This window comes from Vidua chalybeata, chromosome 20, assembly GCF_026979565.1.
Source record: "Vidua chalybeata isolate OUT-0048 chromosome 20, bVidCha1 merged haplotype, whole genome shotgun sequence".
Lineage (NCBI taxonomy): Eukaryota > Metazoa > Chordata > Aves > Passeriformes > Viduidae > Vidua > Vidua chalybeata.
This window is the reverse complement of record NC_071549.1, coordinates 2,955,171-2,975,288: the sequence shown is the minus strand read 5'-3', so window position 1 is coordinate 2,975,288 and position 20,118 is coordinate 2,955,171. Positions and strand designations below refer to the sequence as shown.

Genomic DNA, 20,118 nt, shown 5'->3' with positions numbered 1-20,118 from the left:
TGTGCTGAGCATAATATGTATTAACTTCTCTGTTTGCAAATTGCCCAGAATACTCCAGAGACAAGAGTTTACACTGGCAACAAACACAGAATTAAGCTGACAGTTTAAAAAGATAAGTAAAATGTTGCTTTCCATTCAAATTAGGGGGAATGAGTGATTAGTTAAAAGCAAAGAACTTCTCCCACAGAGTGTTTACTCTATCCTGGAATGCATCAAGAGGTATCTGCATTACTGCAAATCCTCATCAACAGAAATGCAAATGTTTATAAAGAGGGAGAAACAGAGGAACAAGATGATCTTTTCCTTCCAATACAAACCATTCTATAATGGAAAATAACACCAGTTAAAAGTTTTTTCAGATTAGTCTGTATGAAAGAAAATGGACAAGCAGTGCTCATCTAAACTCTGCCAAAGCAGTAACCACTTAAAAGGTGCAAAAGCCCTGCAGCATGGGGGCCAGGACTGGGGCCCTGATGGAGTAGGCTGGCCAGTGCTGGCCCCAGTGGCAGCCCATGAACCAACCACTGCTCAGCTCAGAGCAGGCAGCACTCACTCCTCTGTTCTGTCACCGCTTCCCTCCCTGACAGTGACGGTGGGGGTTCAACCCCCCAGTCACTTCTGCAGCTTCTTGAGACCCTCAAGCAGAACAAGGCACAGCCCAAAGGATGGCTGGAAGGGCCAATTCTTGAGGCATAAGCACCACTGTGGCTTGGCTTCTATCTGCCCACCCTGCAGGACGTACCAGATGGGGAAAAGAAAACCCTGCAGAGGAAGGTGAGGTGCTAATTATTAAAATAAAAAAAAAAAAAAAAAAAAAGGCAAGCAGAAAAGCAGCATCAAGATGTTCAGCATGCCTCACCAACTGAGAGTGGGTTGATACAACATGCAGTTTGGTTTTAAATGCTTGCACGACCTAAGTTTTTAATCTAAGTTTTTACTGATCACTTGCACCAAATGGAGCAGAAACAACTGCACTCCAAAGGGCCCTGCACTTGTTTCCAAGAGGTGTTTCTTGCCTCCATGAGTTTACATTTCAATCTAATCCAGAGAAACCATGGACATAAGCAAAAATACATTCTGGCTGCTTTCAGAGCATGAGAAGCAAAGCAGAGCAAAGAAGATAAGTAGAAACAAGAATAGTTTAAATTCACTTCTGCAGACATAATCCAAGAAGTGCGAAATGGAACTTCACTGTACACTGCAGGCAATCAAAAGCAAAAGTCAGTCCCATGACAGGGCTTAGCAGAAACACAGCACAAGCTCTTAAGTAAAGAAATAAAACAGACATCTTCAGAATAAATACAAGTTCTGCAAGAACTGACTGAGAGAGATGATGGATGTCCCAGAGAAAGAGGCTCTAAGTGATGCAGACTAACACCCTGCTCCCCAGCTTTACCCTCTCCTTCAGAGCTGGTCAATCCATGGGCAGACAGGCACACAGTCTGTCAGGGACTAAAATGGTTCATGCCTTTAACATTGTTATGAAGGAGTTTTGCCCACTACAGCAAAAACTGTATAAAGATGCTACAAACACAGAAACCTCCTTGAAGATGGCTGACTGGAACTTTGGACTCTAAGTTAAGCTGCCTAGATAAGATAAAGGGGACACTATTGTTCAGTCAGCTCAGGTCTAGGGAGAAACAAACAAGGTTAAGGGAAAGGAATGCATCCACAAGAAAGCCAAACCCAGCAGGTGCACTGAGAATCATCTCTGGCTGGGTTTGGGGTTGGGGAGCCCACAGCCCACAGAAGCCAGGTTTATACAGCCTCCCCATGAAATGAGGTGGGGAGAGGGAGGTTTAGGGTGGGTGGTGTCACCTCTGATCAGAGGCACTGAACTCCCATTCTCCTTTACACAAACTGGCCCAGCTGTGGAACCCCTAACCCCATAGGCCACATCCATGGGACATTCAAGTGAGAAGCAAATGAGGGGGTGTCATAATCCATCAAAGACACCCCAAATCACTCCCCAGACTCATTCCTGAGGCTTTGCACCACAGGACTGCATGTGATGCAAAATGATGCAACAGATCCAGAGTCTGCTGCGAGAGCCTGGTACCTGCCACGGGGGATGTGCTGGGGCATTCCCACTTGGCCTGAATATACATGAATCCATCAGATTCTGGGCTTTTCAGGGGACCTTCACCACCAAGATGACCAGCTGGAGTGGATCAATGGAACATCACTGGGATCCATGGAATGGTGATATCTTCTTTATTCTGTCTCTCTTTCTGTGCCCCACCTCTGCTACTTCTTTCTCTTCCTTCTTCTCTTTTCCTCTCTTTCTCATATTTACTATTAAATAAAACCCTTTATTCAATTTAATATTAAATAAAAATACTACTGACGTTGGCATATGGTCTTGTTTGCACCTTAATTCAGGCAGAGGCATTCCTAATGACTTTAAAACTGGATCTGCAGCAACCTCATACCTCAGCATGCCTTCAGCTTAGACTCTTGCCTTCAGGCTGTCCTCCCCAACTCTGTTCACAAAGTGCTGCCTTGACACAGCTAACCTCTAATTTGTAAGAATTAGAACTGGACCTCCAAAGCTTGGGGCCTAGAAATCAAAGGACAGATAACTTTTTCAGCTCTGCTGTGCCCCACTGTTGTGAAAAGCCATGGGACAGCACTGTATGAAAGAAAGCATAGAAGAGAAGCATCTTGCAGAACAAAGCCGTTGTGTTTGTACTGGACTCGTATGACCTCTTCCTTAGAGTAAACAAATCTAGACCTCTGAACCAGGCACAGTTAGAGATGACTCTCCACTCCCAACCGATCCTAAAGATGAAAGAGAGCAAGAAAACACTAAAGATGGGGTTGTTGCAGCCCAATCTCTCCCAAGTGTGGCATAGATAGTCCTTCAAACACGTAAAAGCAATCTGCACTTGAGTTAATAATCAATAAACTACTTATTTGTTTATTAAGCTTTTATAACTTCTCTATATATGTGCCCTTGATGAAAAGGGTGATCCTTCTTCTCAGTATAGCTGGACATTTCCTGTAAATTTTCTCCATAGGGTCAGTTTACTGCAGATCCCATGACAGCCTGGGATTTAGGAGCTATTACCTATGCTTGGAAAGCAATACATTCATCATCAGTCAGGGATCATGCTCCACAGTACTGGTCAGTCCCCAGTGGGAACAGCTCATCCTGCAATGCTGCAAACCAAGTGAAGCGCTAATGCATGTGATCGAGCCCCTCAATGAAGGTTAAAGACCCATTTAGCACCTGGTGCTGAAAATGGTGGTTCCTTGCCGACAACTCACAAATCATCATCCTGCAGCCTGCTTTACTCAACCACTTTGGCACGGTAACTGAGGATTTATTTTACACATGAAAATGTTTAAAGTGGTGCAATATTGAGTGCTCTGCAGGTGGGAGGCTGCCAAACAGAGGTTGTCACAGGCAGGGACACAATCGAATGTATCATGAAACCAGTGTTTCTATTCCTGCCATTTGCCTTATTTAGTCTCCAGCTTCCCACAGTCGGAAGGACAGGGTCGTCTGCAGCCCCAGCCACATTCACCACTCAGCCAGGTGCCACCCCAGTGCCAGAGCTCTGGGCACTGTAACAGAGCTCAAAGCAGCAGCCTGTAGTGATGCAACTGAATGCCTCATGAGGCACATACAAGAGGAGGTAAATTAGCACAGGCAAACTGAATTTTTTAATAACCACAGGCACTTTTAGTAATAGTTAAACAAATTGCTCAGAAACAAAACCAGTACAACTACCATCTTGGGCACTGAAAGCTGCTGAAAAACTGCAATTGCATCAGAGTTTCATGGCCTGCTGCACACGCTGCTGCTTTAGAGCCAGCCCATCCTCCTGCCACAGGCACTGAAAATGTGGCTGGCCTTTTCCACTGCCCTGAGCTGATCTGAATCAAAGACACTGCTTGTTGTCTGGCAGGTACTTGCTGCCTTGAGCATCCTTGTGGGCAGTGCAAGGAGCAAGTGCTCTAGGTGGCTACTTTCTGCTTACCCACAAACCCAACACCCACCAGCCTGTTCCTCTTTCTTCTCTTCCCTCCACCCACCTCTCCACCCCAGTCGCCCCTTAGTACAGCTCAAACTGCATCATCTCCTATTCTCCGTGTTGCTACGTCCATCTTTACTCTTTGTCTCTTCTTGCCTTCCCCACTGATCCTGTACCCTGTCTTCCCTGACACTGGATCGATCCCCTGTCCATGTCTCCATCACTCTCACAGATTTGTCCCCTACAATCTCAGACTAACTATTTATACCTTTCTTCTGCTTCTTCCTCTGAAGAGGTAGGGTAACACCAGGGTCAGAAACCTCCCCTGCTCCTGAACATCCCCAAGGATCTCTGATTGCAACTGCACCACTGAGGCCTCCCCCACAACCAGGGGTACAGCATCCTCTGCCAGTGTGAGCTGCACTACAGACTGCAAAAAACCCACCAGACTGGATGTCACTCCTGACACTGTGCCTGAAAAGCTCTAGGGTACACAAACCTCCACCTGGGCAGAATGACTTTAATGAGGTGAAGGTACCTTCTCACACAAAGACACCTCTGCTGCCAAGGCGTGAGAGGACTAGAGCTCTTCAAAAAATCAATTATCAGTATTTTGCAGTATTTCCTTCCAAGCTACTCTTGAGAATGCCTTAAACAAAATAAAAAATACTTGAAGAAAGTGATGACATAACCTCCTCCCAGGTTACAGAATTTCACAGAGATTTAGTCAGACCATGAGCATTTTACTGGGAAACACTGGCAAAGCTACCAGAAAGCTGAACTGTCAGCCCCACCTAGAGCAAGTGTTAAACTTTTGCTGACACAGTTCATTATCTTGCAAAACAAATTGTCCCAAGTGAACTGTGACATTAATGTGTGTGATTCTCCAGTTGTTCAGGCTATTAAAGTGCAAGATGTATTAGAAGTAAGGGTAGAAAATAGCCTTTGCAAAATATTTTTCAGGCCATTAGTTGACAGAATTTTCTACACAATTTCACTCTCATTTCTGAGTACAAGTGCCTTCTCTTTATTAAGTGCTTCCCAACTACTAAGCATGATGTGTTTTCAGCAGTCACACTATTCACCAAAGTATATCAGTGACTCCAGCTCTTACTCCACTATTTCACCCAACTGGAGAAGATCAGGTCAAATTAGACTTATATTGACAAGGAGCTGCCTTGTTTCACTCACCTCAAAGGAAAAAAGGCCAAATCAGTCTTACTCTCTAATCCATGAGTAGCCAAACTGTCAGAATTGAAGAAAGAAGCTGGGAGAAAACCAATAGATTATTGCCTATCTGTCCACTGTAAAAATTATATTATTGTCACCATTCAGCAACCGAACTTATTCACACACAGATCAGTAATGAAGCCCTTTTCTGAATGGGAAATTGGTCACATTAAGCTTCTCTGCCTTCTACTCATCTTGGCAATAAAGACCTTCTGCATTTTTGTTCAAGCCTTTCTTGCCACCTAGAACCTTTGAACTGCAATAGCTGCTTGGAAAAAAAAGTACTTAGTAAATACACAAAAGCCTTTCAGATTTTTGCTTCCTGGACCACATGACTATCATTCTTTATCCTGTGGCAGAGGCTAGGAGACCTAGTCACGGACCAGAGACCAGTTGCCTTGAGCTTACTGCAGGAAAAATAAAAGAAACAGAAAAATTCAAACCCCCCACATAAAGCAGCAGGTGAAAAGCTGTATTTAACTCTTTTCCTTTGCCCAATTTTCCACTGAGTGCCTTTAAAGCATCACCTCTCAGCGGCTGTGTGTTACAAACCCAGGATGCAACACCTCTCCATTTTCAAACAAGGAAGCACTGCACCCTATGCCAGGAGCCCAACTAATCAAAACTGACAACAAACGTGTCCCAGTCTAGAAGAGTCTATCAAAAGCCTGCTGAATTCAAGCACAGGAATCTCTATAGAACAGGCTGGTTTTTTCCTAGTAAATTTCCCTCCAGAAACTTCTCAGCTGAAGCAACTTTTTAAAGCAGCTGGGTAAGGGCTGAGAATGAGTGACAAATACCATCTGAAACCCTGCAGTGCTGTGCAAGGAGTACCCCAGCACATGCCTTGTGGCCTGTATAGAAGAGCCCTGCTCCAAACCCAGTGTTCTGCACTGCCAACAGAATATCAATGCCTTTGTCACAGAACACAAGTGACACCAAGCCACCCAAAGAGATTCCTGTATGGAGGAGACATCTGCTCATGCCCTCCTCCTCCCCTGTGAAGAGCCTCATCCAACTGGCCTGCCTTTCCTCAGTTCTATGGGGCAGGACAGGAGGGGGTCCTCACCTTTTGGATATTTAAGCCACGTTCAGTGCACAAGGGGCTTGCTAAAACCTAGCTCAATATGCTTAAAATTAAGAAGGTGCAAATGACTTAAAGATGCAGCCATCACTCCACAAAGAGCTACCAAACCTCCTGTTCTCAAGAGCATTTTCCTTTGGCGTTGGTGAAGTACACTCTGCAGTTGCTTTGAACTTCATGTTTATCAGATACACAAATTGCACTTTTGAAAGAAAACTGGTTTCAGTTTGTGGTTTCCTTTCATCCAAATGGGTGGTAATCTGAGACAATCTGAGAATCTTTCATGGATTGTCCTTGATTCTTGGATACATAAATACATTTCCTTGTAAAAAGAGGTACATGCAAGCCACTAAAACAGGCACATTGTGGCATGTTAGGAGCACTCATCTAGGTCAAGAAATTGTTGACACAAATTCTAAAAATGAATTTTGGGGAAAAAGTTCTATCTGCTCTATTTAAAGCATGAAAAACCATAGTAAACATTCATCAGAGCAGGCACTCTTGTCTGCTGCAAACAGCACAGAGCTTGTTTAAGAGGCTACTTTATTTTTGTTCACTGGCTAAAATGCAAGAACAGGCATCCGACAGAAGTTTATCCACATGATGGTCCACATAAATTCTCATCCTACTTCTCCAAAAGCTCAATTCTAACTTTTTTTAAAGAAACAAAATAAAACACCTAATTCACCAAACTTAAAACCTGAGGATGTCAGCAGTACAACAACAGCACTCAAGAGGTCAGGACACAACCTGTCATCAAGCTCCTGAGGATTCCCTGCCCTACTGAGCTTGCCTCACTTACAGATGTCAGTGCCCATCTGTGAGCTGCTTTTTTAACTTGCCAGCTACAGAAAAACTTGTTTTGGTCCTGGCAGATATAGTGAAAATCCAACATATTTTTCAGTTTTAATCTAGAGTTTAAGGACAGGTTTCTGAAAAAGAAGAGCTAAAAATGATTTCTCTTAAACAACTTCTCTATCCCTAAATAAATATATACATATACAAATATAGGTATATACACCAACATACACAGGCTTTATATGTACACACACACATATATATATGTTTAAATTGACAACTCCTAAGTATACAAGTTCAGCTCAAACCATTTCAGTAAATAAACATCTTAACCAAGCCCAGGGAAGCAGAAGAAAACAACTGTGAAATAAATACCTCGCAGGTACAGTTACTTTAGCAGGGCTCCAGAGGTTAACAGTTACTTAGTGCTTGCAGTCTGCTCTGCAATGTGAAAGACACAAAGATAAAGAAATCAGGTGTCTGGGGACCCTCCAAGGGCTTGTCAGCCACAATGCCAGTGCTGCTGACACTGCCAGTCCTTGAGAAATCACCTCTCACATTTTATCAACCTCTTCAATTTAATGTACACCAAAACCAACTCAAACAATAAATGCAGGCTGTGGCTGTGGAGATACGGTTATTTCCAACTGTAAAAATTCAATAAATGTGGATGTGTAGGGAAGTTGGAACTGAAGAGGGATTGGTAAATCTGGTAAAATAAACATGAGAATGTTTTGGTAGAACACAGTGATGGAAATCCCAGGGAGAGCAAACCCCAAAGAAAAATGGACAAGCAAAACTGGGAACATATTTACCACTGTGCCTAGATGGTCTCCAGAAATCTTGGAGAAGGATTATGAAGGAAAATAAACCTGAGTTTTTATGCTACTCTGAAGGAAGCTAATTGCATCTCTGAAGAAGCACGTTGCATCTTACACCTAACTTTGATTCTAGTCAGGATTTAGGATTTATACACTATATGACTCAAACTCATAAGCACATTCATAGAGAGAGGGAGGGGGAGAGACAGAGGGAGGTATGAACCCAAACATATTGTAATTCTTTTAATTTGTTTTGTGGGGATTAAGTGTTCTTATTTTAGGATTTTATTCTTCTCTACCATGAGAAAATCTACTGGATATTTTCTGTTAAGAGCACTATAGCTGTAATACAGCTGTCACAGGTAGGATTTTAAGGGAAGATATATTGTGAAACAACTAATCAAAAGGCAGAATTTGTCTTAGAAACTTGAGATTTTCCACTGGACTTTTAAGAAAAATAACAATAAGTAGCCAGTTCTCAGTGGAGGAACTGAGGAACTGGCACAACCTTTGTTATTTTGTATTTTTATTATGGCTCTGTTTATCCTCTTTTCTAAGAGTCTTGGAGACACTGTGGATAGTTCTTTGAGAAACAACAAGTTGATGCTCAAAGATCCTTAAGAACTGTTGGGAGGAGAACTGAGTCAGACCACAGACGACATCATGCTACAGTGCAAACAGACAACACCTGAAACCCAATGGAATTATCAGAGTGCTGACAGAGGATGTCATGGAGACCAAAAGAATGAAGAGACTTCATAAGGGGTTAGACAACTCTGTGGTGGATTGGTAAACTGACAGCTATTAAATACGGTAATGCAGATTCAACCTGTAATTTAGGAATCCCTCAGTTATTGACTGGTAGAAAACTGTAGTGGGGAAGGAAGAATAAAAAATTCCGGCTCATCTCCTATCCCTGCTGATCTTAGACAGAGGACACACTGCTCATATAGCCAATCTGAGCCAATACCCACAGCTCTTTCAAAGAGACCAGCATCTCAAAAGAACTGGGTAAGGCCAGATTATTACAGAGAATAATTTTTCACTGTTATTTACATGGCAATTGAGGCAGTAATCTCTCTTTTATTGTATTATGGTATCTGAGCAGGATCAGGCACCTAAAAGCAAATGGCTAAAGAGAATCCAAACAGAAACCTTCCTAAGAGCCCCTGGTCAGTGGTACAGGACATGATGTAAATAGTGCTCAGCTGAAAGGCAAGGATAAAGTCTGACTTCAGGTCAGCAAACCCCTAATTAAAGTTGCAAAACTTTTAAGTAGGCATTTATTTATCAGAGGCACAATTCGGTATCATGGTTATATGAGCAGGATCTTAAACAATGAACTTAAAAGTTCTGCAACAGTAAGAAGTGGTATGGGAATTGTCAGAGCTATGAGCTCTGGAAAAGAATTGAAATAGGGAGCAAAACTGCAGAACAAAATTACCTATTTTCTTTTAGATTCAAGACTTCAAGGGATGTCTAAGAATTAAAGGAGGTGACAGACCTCCCAACAGCCACTTTTTGCTGTCACAAGAGGGAATTTAGAGATCATCAATTCGTACAGCCCAAAACATAAACCTTCCACAAGCACAAATCATGTCAGGATCTAATTAAGATAACCTGATGCTAATACCCTTACTAAACTGAATAAATTATTTTGAAGAATAGTTGACTTGTATGTTTATTTCTATCACTGCCTGATTTTGTACTAAGTGCAAGAGCCATAAAAGCTACACCTGTAGGGTAATAGAATGCCCAAGAAGCCACAACCCTCAGCTACAGGTAAATCTCACCTGCTCTCTTCACCCTGGAATGCTCTGTAGCCTCAGCTATGCAAGTCATGTTAGTCCTGCTGTGCTGATAAAACATATTTCTGGAAGGTGGTTCCAGCTGAAAGGCAGATTTACTGATGACACAGTCCAAAACAATGAGAGGTGTCTGAAGTGTAGGGACAGAGGAGAGGCCATGCCTTTAGCATTATTCACTGGATCACAAGAGAGACACAGCTCTGCCAAAGGAAGCTGCAAGTCCAACTTGCTCGACTTTCTCATCTCCAAGCTGCATACAAAACATCAGTGTCATGGTCAAAATAAAACATTCTACCATTTTAGGCACATTGCCTAATTAGGAACCATTGTTATCTGAGAACACTGTTTTTGCAGCTGTCAGGAAATTAAATAACCCAAGGGTAACTTGGAATTAAATAAAGCTGTACAAACACATAGCCCAGCTCTGAAATCCTGACTCTGACAAGCATCCCCTCTGCTTTTCAAGGGACTCAACATTTAACTAGGGCATGCAACTATCACTTTCAATCAGGCCATAGGATAACAAACAATGGTCCTTCTTGAGGGGCTGATGCTGAACTTGCAAATCCATATATCAGAAGGCTGCCTTCTCTCCACTAAAAGCAGCAGCACCTCCTGAGGAAAGAGCTCCATTACAAGAGTCTACTAAAAGAGCAACCAACCAAGGACTGATAAAAGGAAATGCTTGTACAGAAATCCCTGCTTTCATCTCATTTCAATTACTTCTCCTCTTACGATCCTTGTAACTTTAAACTTTGTCAGCAATCTAAAAACTAAGCTGGTTATAGTTTTACATTGATTTTTAAGAATTAAACAAAAAGGAGAAGTGTATTTCCAGTGAGATTGGTGCAGTCTGTGAAATGCACAAAAATGCCCACTTGGGACAATCTGTTTCTGGTGGCCTCCTTTCTTAGCCTTCTACTTGTAATTTCTGTTGGAAGAAACTAAAAACTCAGACTAATATCAAAGTCTGAGTTTAAGAGAAAGAGACAAAGTTCTTGCCAGGCCAGACACTGACCCAGCAGTAAAAGGTATTGCACAGGAAAGTCAAGTCTATAAACAAAAGCTGCTATAATGTGTCAATGCAACTCCCACCTGGCCATGGACACAGAGGGGTGACAGACTCACTGCAGATGACCTGGAGGATCATGAGGAAATGACAGTTTTACAGCAGTGTCTCAGAACAGATATTGGGGTCATTGCAATACAGTGGTAAATAAAGTCTGATTTTGAAGTGCAGATAAGTAGATGTCAGTTTGGACTTCCAGTTAAGGCAAAATCTGATTTGTCCCACAGAGTATGTATGTGACCTGAAACAAGTAACTTGGTCTCCTTTTTATCAGTTTCCTCATATGTGGGAGAAAATAATTCTTACCTCACAGAGGTCTCATAAGAGAGGAAGTATGAATACACTCCACAAACAAAGCATCATTATTATGTTTGGCTAAAAATGTGGAACATGGTAAGGTAGATTCCAAAAATAATCATTATGTCCACTCTCACTGGAGAGCTGGGTTGGGAAGACAAATCCAGGTTAGGCTCTGATCAGTTTTCAGGAAATCAGGCTGCTCTCTTTCTTCCTCCTCACAGGATAGCACTCCACTAATAACAAGCAAATCTGGAAACTTAAAACCAGATTCAATCTCAAAAAGCTGACATTTGCTCATGAGAATGAAGAAGGGAGCAAAAATTGGCTTTTTTTCTTTATTGACAAGCAATGAAGACTAGAAGTTTGGCTCAAGATGTGTTCAGAGCATGGCTGTGGGTGTGTCTGTCCTGTGCAGGATTGTTTCCTCTGTGCTATGATCAAGAGCTAGATCCTTCCCAACCTGTCAGCCATGGCTTTTTGCTCCCAGCCAGGAAAGCACTGCCATGCCAGCCTCTGCTCACCCTGCTTCACGAACAAACGGGATCCACAACCCAAAAGAACTGAGGATTTTGTCTCTGACAGTCCAGTAACAGGAACTGCAGAAATCAGCAGATTTCCCACTTCCGGATAAAACTTTCCCTGTGTTTCAAAAACTCCTGGCAAAGGCTTTGCTCACAGACTCTGCAAGCCAGGGGTGGAGAGGACCAAGCCCAGACAGTCGAAGGCAATGTTGCCAGCTCTGGTTACTGCCAGCAAGGGGACACAGATAGCACATTCCATTGAAAAGCCACACCCACAGAAATAAAAGAATATCAAAAGAAGAATCAATGCAGTTGGATTCACATTTACAATTCCTTCTGCATTTTCAAACAAAGCAGAAAAAAAAATTAAGACATTATTTCAGACAAGATTTCACTGGACTGACAGCATAGAGCAAATAATTACATTTCAAACAAGACTGGAAGATGGAGCCACTTAATTCCTAACTGTGACTGTAACCTTGATGTTATGACTCTTAATCCTGTGCAAGCTTAAATGGTAAAAGATGAGATTTTTAAAAGATTATATAACTTTTCCCATAAAGGCTATTTTTTCCCACCATAATCTCCAATCTGTTCTACTGCAGACCTGATTTGTTCCTTAGGCTGCAAGTGCACCCATTGGAAAAGGGAATCCCGAGGGATAGAAACTCCCTCAATTATGACTATTTACAATGGCCCTTGCCTGTTAGATTATCAAAGCATTTCCATGTTTACTAATTAATCTTTACAAGACCTGCTATGAGGTGATTTAATTGGATTATCCCTGTTTCTAAGATGAGGAAACTGAGACACAATGAGAGACTTGTCCAAGGTGAAAGAGAAAAGCCTGCAGCAGACCTATGAACTCCACCATAGTGCTCTGGTTCCCTGTGCCTTGCTGCTCCCTTGAGAAAGGCTTACTTGCCCTTGGAGAAGCCCTTCCACAAACCCAAGATGACTGTGACTATCAGTCCAAGAGCCTGAAGAAGATAATGGTTAGCCAGTGTGTCACCATCAGATTAATACTACATGCAAAGAATAAAATATCTCCCCTTTGTTTTAACTGCACAAGAATTAGCTCAAAGCATCAAGCAAATCCTCCTCAAAAGAGAACTGGTAGTTTGGAGTCACACACATGCATCAGTCTGCATTTCTAGAGTCAGACAGAAGGATTTCAACTGATTCTAGTGAAAACCAAAGAACTAGACATATTGCACTGGGATTATGAGTTACCCTTGATCCATCATTAGTTCTGGAGATTTTGTACCTGGAAAGCTGGAAAGACTGAGAAAATAAAGTTGATGAAGTTTTTGGGCACAAAACCTGCAACCTCTGCCTGAGAGTCTCTGTCTGGGTACAGATAGGATTTAAGTTTGTTTGGTTTTCCAATCTCACTTGATCAGGAGAATCCTCCAAGCATATCAGGAACAGAAATTTTCTCTCCTTGATGAATGACTGCTGATCCTTGGGAAACCTGAATCATCTCCTGCATTCATCTGGCATCTGGCAAACCTACTCAGAGACCAACCCTGGGGAGTGCTACACACTGGAATTTTGCAATGATTACCACAAAAGAGATGTTTTCTCTGTTTGCAGATGATGACAGACTGTTTTTTTTTCCATGGGTTACTGAAGATTCCATTTCTAGACTGAGGCCATAGCATTTATGAGATGCCAAGGTGGAGGAAATCCACTTCCTTGTCCAGGTCACGAACTTGAGAAAAATATGGTTTAAATGTAAAGTAGATTGATAGCTAGCCAAGATTGGGAACTGATGGTTGAATGTTTTCAGCCATGGGAAAAGGGACTCACTTGCAGCTTGTACCACTGATTTCTCAGCTTTCCTTGTGCTTCACTTCTCAGCCTATGATGGGGGCAACAGCACTTACCCATCTCTCACAAAGTTCTCCATATAAAATTCACTTTAAAAGTAGGGAAAGATGAGAAATCACAGTCTTACCAGCACTTATAACATATAAATGCTTCAAAAGGTCTTAGAGCATGTGTTCAGCCTTGGCCCTTCCTTGTACATTTAGCACTCTGGTGTGTCTCCTCACTGCAGTACAAACAACGCAAGTCACTCTCTCCCCTCAAGTCCACCCTTCAGAAGAAACCAGAAATGCACCAGTGGAAGAACAAGCAGATGGTCAAATGCTCTCTAGCAAAAAAAAAAAAAAAAAAAAGAGGACTGCTACTTTTCTGTTGAGTTGCATCCTGATCTCAGAGAACAACCTAAAATTTCAATTAATTGTTCCATTGTTTCAGTCAGAAAAGCTTTGTAGGTCCTGCATTTATGAGAAGGGTTGATAAAAATGAGCCCTGGTATCTATCTGCTCATTTATCTTGGACTTAACAAAGTACTAGGAAGCAGCCAAGATGTAATAAATTTAAAGGAAGAAATCATGGCCAGTCAAGTGGTTCAGGAAGGGAAGTCTTGGCTTTCTCACCACAGGCTGTGAAACAAAAATAGATATCAATACACACCCATCTGCTGGAGGAAACAGTGAAAAATATGTATTATTTATGCAGTACTTCTTTAAATAGGAGTGAGCAGAGAAACTGAACCAAAAGACTTTATGTGGCAGGTAACAAACATAAGGAATAATATATGCTCTCAAAATTTGCAAACCCACTCACATACAGGCTCTAAGAAGTGCTCCTTTCCCCATGTGACGCAAAGCAGCCCTTGGAATATTATATATTTGTAATTTTCCTCCCTTCCCCCAAAAGCTTTAACCACCAAACCCTACTGCCTCTTGGGAGAGGGCAGAAATCCCACGTAATCACAGACCCCCAAAATGTTTATTGATCAATATCAGCAGAGATGCATTTCAGGAAAAGCCTCCCTAGCCAAGCACGTATTTCTAATAAGGCAATAGTCAAATCCCCACATTTTATTTTGAATTTAGGTCATTAATACCACATTACTTATAAACCTAAAAACTCCAGAGAAAGCAGAGTCTAGCCAATACAGAGATCAGAAGACACTGATTGTACAAGTGTTTAGTAGAGAAAAACATGTTCTGCCTAGCAACCACAGGCACTCCTGGCTGTCTGGAGGAGGAATCTAACACTATAAATGTCAGCAAGCAACTTATGCCACTGTGCCTCAGATACAAAGCCCTAGTCAGAGGGCAATCAAAAACTAAATTAAAAATAGTTATTGAAGGAATATTCAGAAAACCAGATGCAATTATTAGCTTGCTTCCCCCTGTAACTTTGAATAAAGATTGCTCCTAGCTAGGTGGGTTCTGTGCTTGGACTTATTTATAAGCTGTTTTCTCACCCAGCTTATATACAGGAAAAGAGAGAGGACACTGAAAGCAATTTACCATTTTGATGTTATTGAAATAGGAACTCAATGTGGTACTAAAGTATGTGATGGTCCTGAATCCAAGCTCAGACAGGGTTGTCTGAAGATGATGGTTATCTAAACAAAACACTGCCAGCAAGATTTTTTTTTTCATTTTTATCCTTTTCTTATTAGAATGAATTTTTTTTTCTGCCACTGTAACTAGCTGAGTTAGTTCAAACAGTTCCATTATGTTTAATGTACTGGACAATTTATTGTGAAGTATGAGCTAAGACTAAGAATCTCCTCCAAGAAAATATGTCAATGAATGGATTTCTGGCCTTAGAGAAGTTACTAGCCATATTAGGCATATTTGTCTTCATGCAGGAGGGCCCATGGTCAAACTTCTCCTAGCTCTTCTCAGTATCAGCCAGGAAAAGAGCTTTCTGTGCACAGTTCCCTGGGTTATTTGCTAAATAAAATTCTTTCTCATTAGAAGGCCAAAGCCCAAGAAACAGCCACTGGAACAAATAAAGTTCTGTGCAAATATAATCCCCACCTCACCACCAGGGAATTAAAGCCAAGAATTAGGCTGTAGCCATTCCCTTTCAGCACAATGAATGCTTAAGCAGGTTACAGCTTTGCACTGTGGACGTTTTCTGGGGAGAAGAAAGAACGACTGCTTTATCAGCCCAGCTTGCTGCTCTCAGTGGAACAAGCCTAGGGATTATTTTTTGACAAAATAGTTAAGAATGATTACTGCATGCCAGTATGTTTTAAGTGTTAACCTCAAGGACTGATGAAAGTGCTGGTATTTCTTCAGCCTGCTCTATTCCCATCAGTGGTATTTGTGATGTGCAGGAGAAAGGGCCTGGCTAACATGGAAGATGCCAGCTGACAGAACCTTCTCATTGCTGCTGCAGCAAAAATTCATACAGGTGCCTGCGAAAGAAAGGTTCTCATTTCCCACACAGAAAAACCTCTCCTTCAGAGACTTACTTGAGTTTGATAAGCACTGCAAGAAAAAAGTTACTTGGAAAGAAAAAGGAAGTCATTTAAGTGTTGGACTTGCTATCTGAACTGCTCATCAAAGGTGCAGATCTACCCTGTAATTCTTGAGCTGAATTTGGCACTTCACTACTCAGGACAAGAGGCAGCTGATGCACTTGAGGCAGACATAATTGGTGCTGTTTTGCAAGAAGGTGGGATGCTGCAACTCGGAGATTTTGATTCTGTTCAAGCCCATGTGCTGATTACAGGCTATACAATGGAAAAATGAACTTTCTCTTGCTGAGACATTTCTAGCTAAACTGTCACTTTTCCTGGACTTCTCCAGACTATGAAAAACTTACACCACAGTGAATTGAGGAGCAGGGATGGAACTGCACACATGGCTAACCCTGAGATGAAGCTTTGGATGTGGTGGCGACAATTCAGAAAGAAGACCATGGGCTGGACACAAACCCGAAGGACATGGGGGCTGGGGCAGGAGAGTTAGCAGGATGTGGTGTATACAGATCATCACTTACAAGGGAAAGCACAGAAAAGGTGATGAAGCCAGCAGCTCTGTGACACTACTGCTAGGTTGGGTTTTGCACCTGGCTTCCACACCACGCTGCAGCAGAGGATGGCCTTAGCATACTCCCTCCTTCCCATGCACTGCCTGGAAGTTGATCTTGTCTCCTGCAAAGCCCTGCTTTAGCAGCCCAGCTGCACATGGTGTATTTGAAAAAAAACAGGGATGTTCTGAACCCAAACCACAGCCACAGGAAGGTACGTGGGCACTGTGACTTTCAGCACCAAGCTGAGGTGGCAGAAAGAGCCAAGGTAGCAGAAGATCCAGAGAGGACTGCTGCTTTGAATTGCAGCAGCACTGCCTGGTTCACAGAGATAACCTGGGACATGCAGCCTCTTGAGGACAGTGGTTGTGGCAGACCTGGGATTTGCTCTGAGCACAACCAACGGTGCACAGTACAACAGTACGGATGAGCAAGGTAAGCTTGAGCTCACCTTTGCTTCAAGCCAGTGTAACTTCCAGAGAGATAAACAGCACTGTGGCTGCTGGAGACTCTTACAGGGGTGGTTGCAATTCAGCTTGTCACCAGTGACTGAGTAGAAAAATCTGTGTCATGCCAACTGGGCAGGGAAACGAGTGCCATGGATGTCAGACACAGAAACGATGCTGGAGATGAGCATCCCCCCAGCACATCCCACCTCCAGGTTCAGTGACACAGACTCCCTCCTAAGAATCAGAATCTATGGGTTTCTTGCTGTGCCACGTGCTGTGCCCCTTGGAAAATAACCCAGAAACTTTCTCCTCCTTTAGTGACCCTTCACTTAAAATGAAGCTGTTATAGGGAGGCTCTGCATCCTACTATCATGGCAAAATCAAATTAGAATTGATTTTCCTCACTTGACACTGATAACAAAAAAGCTGATACTACCAATAGTAGTAAAAATTACAGTGACACAAGAAGGTTCTCAAGAGTTAATTCCTATTCAAGAATGAAATCCTCTTTTTTCATATTTTAATGAATTGTCTCTGACTTCAAAATGTGTAGACTTTGAATTCCAAACACAGAAAGAGTAACTGAACAAAAATAATAACAGCTGCCCAACACTTCCTTATTCCCTCACCTCAACAGCATCATTACAAACAAAACCTCCACACATGATAACGGTTATTACAAACTATTTCCATCTACAAAGCCAAACCATTCTCTACATCAGCTCTTGCACAATGCCAAGAATCTGCAGCTCTCAAGCACATGCCAACCACCTTCTGTGACACACGACCAACTCCACCTTTGACCCCTTCAGCCACCCCAGGTAAAGATGGCACACTTAGTACAGGGAGAAAGGGGGATAAATCACAGCTTACAGAGATGAGCCAAAGGAGCTCAGTCACAGCTCCACAGCATTGTGCAGGCTGTAGGGATGATGCAAACAAGGTGTTCCTTTCAAAGACAGAGGTTGACAGAAGCTGGAAATGCAAGATATGGTGTACTTATGGAGGCTTGGGAACACAGGCCAGCTCATTTTAATGCACTCATATGCAGAGGGTTTTGCTTTTTCAAACCTGCTTAAACTACTCTTTAAGACTTGTGTGTGATCCTCTCCCAGCATTCAAATATATTCATATTCCATGTCTGAATTGCCTTGCTCAGCATACCAGCAGAGACAGTGTGCTTAAGTGATCAAAGCACCTTTCAGAGCTGTACTACCAGCACTTACAAACAGACTTGTTTTACAAACATTTTGGTTTACAGTCTCAGTGAGATGACACATTTTCCTCATCCACCCCATGCTGGATACTGAAGTGGCACGTGCTGACACTTACCTAGGAAGCCCTCTTCATCCACAATGATGGTGTAGTCCTCAGGGGTTTCTGTGAGGCTGAAGAACTTGCACCTGGCAAAGGCAAACAGCAGGAGAACATGATTAGCACCTGCACTGAGCAGAGCCTCGTCTACAACCTAAAATGGAAATCTTTTCCCATCCAAGCTGTGCTGAAGGAAAGAGTCACAGTCTGATGTTTATGGAGAGGCCCGAGGCATTAACAGACCTGGATTTTATTTCTGGGTAGCTCATACTGTGTGACCCATATTCCCTGCTGCCTGCCTATGCACAATGAAGCTGGTAAAACTCTTATTATTTTTATTACTTAGTTCTTAGTTACTTTTCTTAAATACCATATCCCTTAAGGGTTCACATCACATCCAGGACCTGCTGTGTTGCACTGACACAGAGCAAAAAAACTTTGCTCACTGACTGCTCATTCCAGCACCCTCCAAAAGCATTTCTATGGTTCACACATACACCTTTTTGCCCACTGAAGTTTCTTGCCTTATCAAGGTTGGACATCTAACCTCTCAACCAAGCCCCATTATCTCTTCTTACTCCTTCAGGGGCTTTTGCCACCAGCAGACAGCATCCCCATTTCCTGTGCTGGTCCTCTCTCCTTCCTGGTGAAGAAGAGTGGTAGCAGCCATCAAGCCAATGGACACAAAGCTGAGCTTTCCCCCTGCCTGATCCCCTGTGGCCTCTGTTCTGTTCCATCTTCTGACATCACAGGCCATGTGCAGTGCAGCAGCCCCAGCTTGTTCACCATTTAACACAATGTCACCTCTAGCAGGAGATACAAATCAAATATGACATGGGATTCTTCCACTGCAGACATACAAACAAAAAAAAAGCTTCAGCCTTAAGGCTTAACACCACATATAGCTGAAAAGGTTTTTTTTTTTTCCCTGACACACCAACATATGTACATCAACATGTACTAAAAAAACCCCAGCTTCTATCTAGCTGGTCCCTAGCAATAGCAGGAAGGTTAGCATGACATTTTGCAAGCTCACGTTCACCTTCAGCAGAGCATCAGCACAGTGCTGGCCAGCATCCTCAACACCCACAGTGCTCCTGGACCCTCCAGGAGAAGACTAACTGTGTTTGTTGCCTAAGACCAGGAGAAATTTTTCCTTCTAAATTGGGTGCAGCAGGAAGAGCATGTGTCTCTAAGAACCAAAGAGCAGGATTTCACAGTTACACTACAATACTCTCAAATTTATCTGAGACAACCTACAGAAAATATTTTAAATACTAGAAAAAGAGATATTGTTCTCCAGGCTCCCAAATTTCACAGCATCTTCACAGTGTAATTTCTGCATGAAGCACAGTTCAGCAGGATTCAAGAACCAGGGACTACCAAAGCTTCTCAGCACTGCTGAGCATCTGTGTCCAAAAGTCTTCAAGACTTCTGAAAGTCTGGAACCCCATACTGGTGGCTCAAGACATCAAAAAAATGAAAGCATTCACTTCATAAAGAATCAGATGAAAACCTGGCTTCAGCATTCTTTTGACTGGCTGAAAAGAACAAACATAGTAGCTATCCCCTCCAAAAGCAACAGGGAGAAAAATGAGATGGATGCTGCCCTCCTCATCACCTCATCAGAAAACTGAGAGGAAACAACATACAGTTCAATTAGTGGTCTGCCATGTAACCAACAGGATTTCATGGACATGGAAAGTATCAGACAACCTGCCTTTAGAGACCTGTCCTGTTTTCCTGGAAGCATCCATCACAACAATCAAGCATAATACTCCCTCCTAGCAGAGACATATCATTACAAAATACAGACATGGCCCCACCACAATAGAAACCACAACTTAATTATTTTGTGTCATTGGTAATAGCTGCTGTGACAGCCACATTTAC

At 42.5% G+C, this 20,118-nt stretch overlaps 1 protein-coding gene across 3 annotated transcripts in view; it reads right to left on the bottom strand.

The window, feature by feature from the left end:
• Nucleotides 1-20,118, bottom strand: part of CASTOR2 (cytosolic arginine sensor for mTORC1 subunit 2) — a 117,389-nt gene that overhangs the window by 38,085 nt on the left and 59,186 nt on the right. For all 3 annotated transcript variants that reach the window (XM_053961431.1, XM_053961432.1, XM_053961433.1), the window contains exon 2: nt 18,244-18,314. In XM_053961431.1, the coding sequence (XP_053817406.1) occupies nt 18,244-18,314 (71 nt within the window). The remainder of the gene's footprint in view (nt 1-18,243; nt 18,315-20,118) is intronic.